The 9128-nt window shown below is 38.0% G+C and overlaps 1 protein-coding gene across 4 annotated transcripts in view; it reads right to left on the bottom strand.

Annotated features, from left to right (window-relative positions):
• Nucleotides 1-3658: 3658 nt before the first annotated feature.
• RAB27A (RAB27A, member RAS oncogene family) overlaps nucleotides 3659-9128 on the bottom strand; it is a 68744-nt gene continuing 63274 nt past the window's right edge. For all 4 annotated transcript variants that reach the window (XM_012728489.1, XM_012728491.1, XM_012728490.1 and 1 more), the window contains one exon: nucleotides 3659-5872. In XM_012728489.1, the coding sequence (XP_012583943.1) occupies nucleotides 5674-5872 (199 nt within the window). In that variant the 3' untranslated portion in view covers nucleotides 3659-5673. The remainder of the gene's footprint in view (nucleotides 5873-9128) is intronic.

Raw genomic sequence — 9128 nt, 5'->3', positions numbered from 1 at the left:
AGCCCCGTCACCGGAAGTGACTTTCTTCTCAGACCCGGAAGAAACGGACGTCTTCTCTCCCAGGAAAGCGTCCGATCGCAAGGGCGCCTCTCTGCGGCCGCGCGGGCAACTGCGCAGTCGTTTTGCGCAGGCGCGCAAGTGCAATCAGCCTGGCGGTCCAGGCTCAGTAAAAACGGATCTTGGAAGTGCGCCGCGTTTGAACCCACTTTAGTTTTCCTCCACCGTATTCTCTAACGTCAGCACTTGGTTTATATTTCTTGTCTTTGGCTTGGGCTTTGCACCAGCGGGCTCTCCACACAGCGGGGTGTGTCTAGGACTCACTCTCCATCCTAGTGTGGACCCTTCACTGTGCTGGCTGTGTCAACGATGGCAGACATTGCAATGGGAGCAGTTGTGTTTCTGAGCCTCAATGGATTTTACCAACAGCTGTACAAACTATTAACTTACCAGACTTGTGGTGTTCTCCTCCCCCCATTTAGTTAAAACATGTAAATGGTAAAATCATTTTCAGAGAAAACTAAGTTTCCCTCCCCAAACTTCGGACCTCCTCCCACTAACAATTATTTTTGATTACCTGCCATATTACTTTCTGTGTATAGACAAACGTATTTATGTCTGTGCGTATTTCCACTTTCTCCTCTTTGTAACAGGAACATTCTATTCATTCACTTTTATCTGCAACTTGCTATTACCTCTCTCCTATCACTGGAATATGAATTCCACGAAGGCAGCGAACTTCTTTAGATTAAAACTATATCCCCGGGCCCTCCCTGGTGGCGCAGCGGGTTAAAGCACTGCACTGAGAAGCTAAAGCCACTTCGAATGAGTTCGATTCCCGCCTGCCCCGGAGGAGACCACATGGAGTGGCAGACCTCTCCTGACCCGCCCGCTGCTCCCCTCAGCAGTGTACTTCGTTGATCTGCCTGTTCTGCTCCCCACTCTGTCTCTGGTGAAGTCTCTCACTGCCCCTGAGTCTCTGGCCTGTACCCCAGTTCTGTATGTACAAATAAATAAAACTAAAAAAAAAAAAAATATCCCCACTGCCTAGAACAGTTCCTGGCACATAGAAACATTCAATACACATTTTATCAGCGATGCATACTTAACATATCTTTTCAACTCATTCTTATATCTTTGCCGAATTCAGTTCAATTTCTTCCTAACTAGCCTCTAGTTATCAACTTTCTCAATGTTATCAGACTTGTGATTTAACCCCTGGACATTGTTTTGAATAGCAACGGCAAAGTTGCTCATAGCTGGATTTCATTTTTTGCAATTCAAACCAGTCTTTGTTACCTTTCTCCAGACATTTCAGTTCCTTTTGTGTTAGTAATTATTTTAAGTATTTTTACTTTATGCTCTCCATCTAGTAGGTATACTATTGGAAGTCTTGTGTGGGTTTTTGTAGATATAAATTTTAATAATACCTTCTATGCACACGCTTATTTGCTGCTGAAAGTTGAAATTATACATCAAAAATTACAATTAATATTTTTGAAAAATAGGAAATCTACTTAAAGCATCCTGCCCTAGTTATGCTCTAGCCAACCACCTTTGACTTCTGTTTTGTTATTCCTCCCACACAAATTACTTTGCTTCAAAGTCCCTTTAGGTTTCATGTAATGATGTCAGGCTTCCTCAATACCTAAACAAGATCTATTAGTGCTTCTTTGAGTCAAATAAAAATGTTATCTATCAATTCCACATACATTACTAGAGTCAGGTTAGAAAAGAGATGCAAGAGAAGACACCACAGAATCGAAATACCGGCATACAGTCTAGGTTATCAAAATACCGGCATACAGTCCAACATTGTTTTCCCAAACTGCTTCATAATAATCCTAAAATTACTATCAACAATGAGCAGTACAACAAAGTCTGTGGCTAAATTGATTCTGATATAATAATTAGGCTTCATGGACCCTCCCTGGTGGCACAACGGGTTAGGATGGTAGCATTGCAGCTAGCTACAGCCACTTCACTGTGAGTTCAAGATGTTTCATTTGGTTAAAAAAAAAAAAAAACTTGTTTTGCCTCTACCAAGTAATCCAGAGGTATTACCAACCATAAATCACCTTGTTATGTTAATTGTATGCTAATTTGTAGACTCCTCCCAAAATAGATAATATAAACTGGGAACTTAAACCTGTATAAAGAAGAGTTATGTTTATAAAGAAGGTTATAGTTATAAATCCTAAGGGAAACCAAAAACACAAAATATAGCCAAAAGCAAACTATATCCAGCATCAGATAACTGTTAAATTCTCTCTGCTGTTATTTGCTATTTCTGTTGTTTTCTGTTTTGTGGGGAATAGTGGTAGCCTTAGGCCATTTCTTTTACTTTCTTGAGATATCAACACTACCTTTTAGTAATATATTTATAATATTTTATCCAACATTATAAGCATTTATATAATTTTTCAGTTATATAGTTACCCAATGTTGCCAATAGAAAACCTAGAAATGGGCCCTCCCTGGTGATACAAGGGGTTAGGACACAGCACTGCAAGCTGGTGGCAGCTGCTTCAGTGTGAGTTTAATCCCCGCCCCAGGGATGGTGCAGCAGACCTCTCCTTTCTTGCCTGCTGCTCCCCTCAGCAGTATACTTCATCTATCTGCCTGTTCTGCTCCCCATGTGTACCCCAGTTCTGTATTCATAAATAAATAAAACCTTAAAAAAAATACCAGAGATCTGCAGTTTATAATCAAGCAAAACATTCTCCTAGATTTCTTCAAAAGATCAGACTGTACTTCTCAGATTTCCAATTTCTCAGAATAAAACAATATAGGCTTTCACATAAGCCTTTCTAAACATTTGTAAAGCTGTTTTAATTTTCAATTTCTCTTCCTGTCTTTGAATATTAATGATTCCCATTCTGAAAACCTTTTCACTTGACCCTGCTACTCTTAAGTCCTTTCTTCAGTCACTCAGAAATAATTTAATTACCCAATGTGTACCAGGTCCTTTTCAGGATAGGACAAACACAGTTTTAAAGGAAATTGCTGTTGAAGTCCACGTACTCAGACAGTTATATCTTAAAGAAGACAAACATATAAATATATAAAGTGCTTAGGAATGGCATCTGAAAGTTAAGAAAGATAACAGGTCAAAAAGTAACAAATGGTTGGGATCACTACAAAATTGGTTAGAGCGACTCCAATTTTATATAAGGTGATTAGTAAAATGTTTTTACACAGTAAGGTAAATTTTGAACACTCTCAAAGGACACTAGATGGAGCCATGTACAGGAAGACTAGCATTACGGGTAGAAGGGACAGCAAATATTTCTGAGGCAAGAACATACGTGAGGCAAGAAGGCCAGTGTGCCTACAGAGAGAGGTATGAGTGGACAGCAATAGGAAATAAGGTCAAAGAGCCCATCTCCCCACATATTCTTCCATGTCATTCAATAATAGCTATGACCTTCCCAATGTTTCCTGCAATGAATATCTCCTAGTCCATGCCCTTGCAATCCTTATTTTGTTCACGTGAGAGTGAATATTACCTTCTCTCAATATGTTGTCTTGGCTTGCCCCTCATCAAGAACCTAATAGAATTTTTGACCTTTGATTTGGTTTCCCTTAGTATTATTAGCTCTGGTTGGAAATTTCTTTGTGATTAAGAAATGAGGTTACATTTACACACAAACTTGACAGACAAGGCCACATTTTATTGTAAGCTTAATTGGCACAAAGTTCACTGAAGATAAACTTGACTTTTACATCGGCTTCTAAATAGAAAAATACATGGATGCACAAAAAATATAATTCAATATCAAATTGAAACAAATTATTTCTAAATTATTTCTAAATAGAATTCATGTTATTTCAGTGAATAAAGATGTTTTGTATGTGTGTACTATACATAAGGCAAGTAGAATCTGTAGCTTATTTGCTCATTGGTTCTTGAAAAGTAAAACAAACTGTTCTTTTTGTCTATATAAATAGACCATGTTAAATGTCCCCTAACCTCTACCTGTAAAATTGTGATGTACTCCACTGAAGTCTAAGGGCAGTTTTTGAAGGCACTTCTTGGTACTATGACCCTGCCCTTGATATGTTTGAATCTTTTCCTCACTACAATACCCAATTCAAATGTATAGGACTCAATGACTTCTTAGGTATTTAAAACAATTCCTCATTTCAAGGACAGAAATGCATAGATCTCATTAATCACAGCTAAGCAAGAAGTTAGGGGGGTGGGTAAGGCCAAAAAACACAAAGTGCTCAATAAAAAGTCATTTGAAAATTATCACACTAAAGTAATTCTTTTCTATCAGTTTTATTTTTCTGATTACAGTTCTACCAAACATTTGCTACCACAAAATACACTTATTCTTAATTTTTATTTAAATTATATGTATTTCTTCCCAAATAGTTATTAAGCTTTGTGGATTTTTTAATCTACTGTTTTAAAATCCATTCAAAAAACAAGATTCCCCCCACCTTTGAACTTTATAAACAACTGTCATGAAACAGATATTAAAACCACTTTCAGTTTTGTATGAAGACACTAAGGCAGAATAGATGAACTTGGCAAGATCCAGCAAGTATAATAAATGTTCCTGATAGCAATGAAAAAATACAGGCTATAGAAAACTTGATTGCTTTTATAATGAGCTACAGTACAAATATAACTGTTTAAATACAAACATCTTCCACCAAATTGCAAATAGACATTTTACATAATTAAAACTAAATCCTTCAATTCTACAGTGTGAAAAATAAAACAAGTAAATATCAACCATATAAAGCGTGATGGTTAAGACAGAGGATCAGTAGCTCACAAGCTAACTGAACTAGAGCCTGATAATGCCAGACCAATATAAATATGAAGCTAAATGTTTACTTATCACAAATAACTTCAGCATAAGCACCAGCTATATTCAAATGTGGCCAATATATTAGCCAACTGTAAGTGCACACATCACAGTGAACTAATGCCATAAGAACTTAGTTTCTTCCAATCAACTTTGCAGAGCAATGGGAACATGGCAGGGAGATAGAAGTCCCACTTAGGTTGCTCATATTACATCAAGCCACCCTGGACCCAATCCTTCCCAATTTCTTTCTGACCAACAAAAGTCAATTGGCCAATACAATTTATCCAGTTCTACAAAAATTGTCATAATTTGCCCTATATTCATATAAAAGAGAATTCATATGTAAATTATGTACAAGGACATCAAAGTGATATATATACATATTGTTAATTTTAGGTTGGTTTAGATGGCATTTTAAAAGGTCACCAATGGCACAAGTAGGGTCTTTTAATTGGGATTCAAGAGTGAAAATTTTAACAATTATATTTAATATCTAGAGTGTGAGTCTCTGGGCTCTATATGAAGGCAAGTGATAGTCTATTTAGTCATGCTATATAATAAACACTCTTCTGTGGCTCTAAACTCCTGAATCCTGACCTACTACTTTGGCCCAAGTTTTTCTAAGGCACTTTAGGCTATGTGAAATGTCACTCCTGACTTTCAGGCTGAATCTTATAGAAATATTTATAAAGCTGCAGTAAATTAATTTTAAAAATAGGTTTTTTATTCATAGGTCTAATTGGGATATTAAGAAGCAGTTTGAACAAAATGTTCACTAATCTTTCTTTATGCCATGTATTACCCACAGAGAAGACCAGACATGTGCCAATGAAGTATCCTGTAGGTCACTTCAACAGCCACATGCCCCCTTCTCCTTTTGTTCAGTCATTTGAACAGTGGAAGTGTGACCATTGGATCGCACCACTCCTTCAGGAATCCAGGACTTATCCACACACCGTTCCATTCGCTTCATTATCAGGTCCAGGAGCATCTCAATTGCTTGGCTTATATTTGACCCATTGGCGGCACTAGTTTCAAAGTAGGGGATTCTGGAAAACAGAGACAATTCCAGTAACATGTGGAGGGAAAGAAGGGTTAGTGATCTTTACTCTTGATAACTCAACTTACGAAATTAGTAGAGTATAAATGTGAAAGATAATAAAAACATTTCCTATCTCTGGGCAATTAAAAAGTGAGAAAGTTGGCCCTCCCTGGTGGTGCAGTGGGTTAAAGCACAGCACTAAGAAGCTAAAGCCACTTCCTCATGAGTTCGATTCCCGCCTGCCCAGGAGGTGACCACGTGGCATGGCAGACCTCTCCTGACCTGCCTACTGCTCCCCTCAGCAGTGTACTTTGTAGATCTGCTTGTTCTGCTCCCCTCTCTGGTGAATCCTCTCACCCTCCACATCTCTGGCCTGTACCCCAGTTCCATATGAATAAAGAAATAAATCTTTTAAAAAAAAAGTGAAAAAGTTAAAAAAAAATTCATACTATACTCCTAATGGAGAGATAGAACTTTGGGAAATTCTTATTCCCTTTTTATAAATGATCAAACTGATGCTCAAAAAAGTGAAGTAATCTGCCTAATTTCATATGATAGAAAGCAGCCAAGCTAGTCTGAATCCACAGCTGGAATCTAGAGTGACCAACTTGACCACAGACTCTACTGGTTCCAAGCTTACATGACTGGTGTGAGGATCCCAAAACAGATAGATCCTTTTTACTTATACTTACTGTATATGGGAGAAAAAAAAATGCTGACATTGGAAGAAAAATTCTAGGTTGCTGCTATATTTGTCAGCAGCTTGGCTACTTGTTAACTCCAGGCTATATTCCTAGGCCATAAACTTGGAGACATTTTGAAATCTATCATATCTCAGTTCTTCCAGGACATCAATCTTAGATTTGCTTTGTTATACAAAGACCTGCCATACAGGTAAATTTTTTTTAAGATTTATTTATTTATGCATGCAGAGCTGGGGACAGGCCAGAGGCTCAGGGGTGGTGAGGGGATTCACCAGAGACAGCACGGGGAGCAGAACAGGGCGACTGATGAAGTACACTGCTTAGGGGAGCAGCGGGCGGGTCAGGAGAGTTCTTCCATGCCATTTGGGTCACCTCATGCGGAAGTGGCTTTAGCTTCTTAGTGGTGTTTTACCCATTGCACCACCAGAGAGGGCCCCATACAGGCAATTTTTTTTTTAAGATTTATTTATTTATGCATACAGAACTGTGGTACAGGCCAGAGGTGCAGGGGCGGTGAGAGGCTTCACCAGAGACAGAGTGGGGAGCAGAACAGGCAGATCGACGAAGTACACTGCTGAGGGGAGCAGCGGTCGGGTCAAGAGAGGTCTGCCACACCATGTGGTAACCTCCGAGGCAGGCAGGAATCGAACTCATGTGGAAGTGGCTTTAGCTTCTCAGTGCTGTGCTTTAACCCGCTGTGCCACCAGGGAGGGCCACAAGTAATTTTTTAACAATTTTCAAAGCATGGTTTCAAATTTGTAAGGTAGCTTTTTGTATCATCTTGAGAAATCAGTCATCTTTTGGCGGTCACCCATTCCTTATACATCTGAGTTAGTATTTGTAATAGAATTAGTTAATCCATGTCAGATTCTTCCTGCTTCTTAGTAAAGCCATGAAAATAGCAATATAATTGTATTTCCTTAAACTACTGATTTCATTTCACCATTAAGACATGACCAAAATGATCCGAATGTAAAAACTACAAAAGAAAAGTGTTTTAGCAGCTCAGGGGATGTAACCACTGAATTCTGTAAATTATTCCTTACATTTATAGGTACTTTAAAACCCTGCACTGTTAGATTTTTTGGCAGATGTCCTCGTTTTCCGGTGTAAATCACATTGATGACTCTGCTTACAATGGTAATTACTCTTTTTATTCTCCCATGGCAAGGAGGGCTTTTACAGAGTTGTTTTTTTTTTTTATAACTTCTTAATAGACCTTCTCAGAACTGTTCTTACAGTACAAAGAAGCACATTAGGGAGTACGTGTGTCTGGGTGAAGACTCTCTATCCATTCTGATTCCTCAAGATGCTGTATTATTATCTACACATTTCTCCAAGAAGCTATCAGGCCTTGCAACTGGACCCCTGTGATTCTATCCTGCTTTAGTATACTGGTGAAGAAAATATATTTCATTTGAGTATTTATCCACCCAGCTGTGAATTTTACAAGAAATGTTGTTCCATTGATTCTAACAAGACTGTGTTCAGATCCCTTCATGTGCTGACTCTAAATTATCTTAATCAGAGCAGGAGCTGATAGGCAATCTCATGGTTTTTAAACTTGTTTGGCTACCTGTTTATCTACTATCAGTATTTTCTCCTCCATCTTCATCTGTTAATATACAAAGTGAAGATGATGCATCTTTCCCACACCCCAGTCACAGGAAGTATTTGCTTATCAAGTGTGAAGGATGCATTTTCTGTGAGGATAGAGCAATTATCTTTTATTGAATACCTAAGATGTCCTTAAGTCCTGTGGATAGTTTGAAATACTGCCATTGTTATAAAAATTGAATACTGGATTGAGAATTGTCAAAATTTAAATACTTACATTTACCTCACATGCTTTCTTAATTATATGCGTGGAAAAGTATTTAATTTCTAAGAACGTTTTTTTTTCCATCAAAGATTTTATTTATTTTTGCACAGAAGAGCCGGGTGTAGGCCAGAGTGTGAGGGGGTAAGAAGATTCACCAGAAAGAGCAGAAAGCAGAATAAGCAGATTTACTGAAATATACAGCTAAGAGGAGCAGCAGGCAAGACAGCAGACAGCAAGATAGCAGGCTGTGCTATGTGGGTCAGCTCCCTGGCCTGAGAGATGGCAGCACTAAGACATAATCCCTAGGCCATCAAGAAGGCACACAGAATATTTCTTATACTCAAGAAAGGGTTTGATCATTCTATAACTATTCAGAAAAATATTGTTGTATGAAAAACAACTGAGAAACTCCTCCTTCTCCCTAAGAATAGTCTTGAAATTGGAAAAACAAACAACAACAAAAAAGTATCTTAGTAGTAAACCTTCTTATAAATACTAAGTCATACCAATTCACATCTAATTTTTAAAAGGCCCAAAGAGAAAATTCTCTATGACATAAGCCACTGTTCAGATTTCAATTTGACTCTTTCAGTCTCAGTCAAAAGTGCCTTCATGTAGCAGGTTATAAAATCAACACACAAAAGTCAGAGGCTTTCTTATACACAATCAAGCAGAAGAAACAGAGATAAAAAAAAAACCATCCCCTTTTCAATTAAAACAAAAAGAATCAAATACCT

This window comes from Condylura cristata, unplaced genomic scaffold, assembly GCF_000260355.1.
Source record: "Condylura cristata isolate star-nosed mole 26May11 unplaced genomic scaffold, ConCri1.0 scaffold00023, whole genome shotgun sequence".
NCBI lineage: Eukaryota > Metazoa > Chordata > Mammalia > Eulipotyphla > Talpidae > Condylura > Condylura cristata.
The sequence above is the reverse complement of the archived record's forward strand: the minus strand, read 5'-3'. Positions and strand labels throughout refer to the sequence as shown.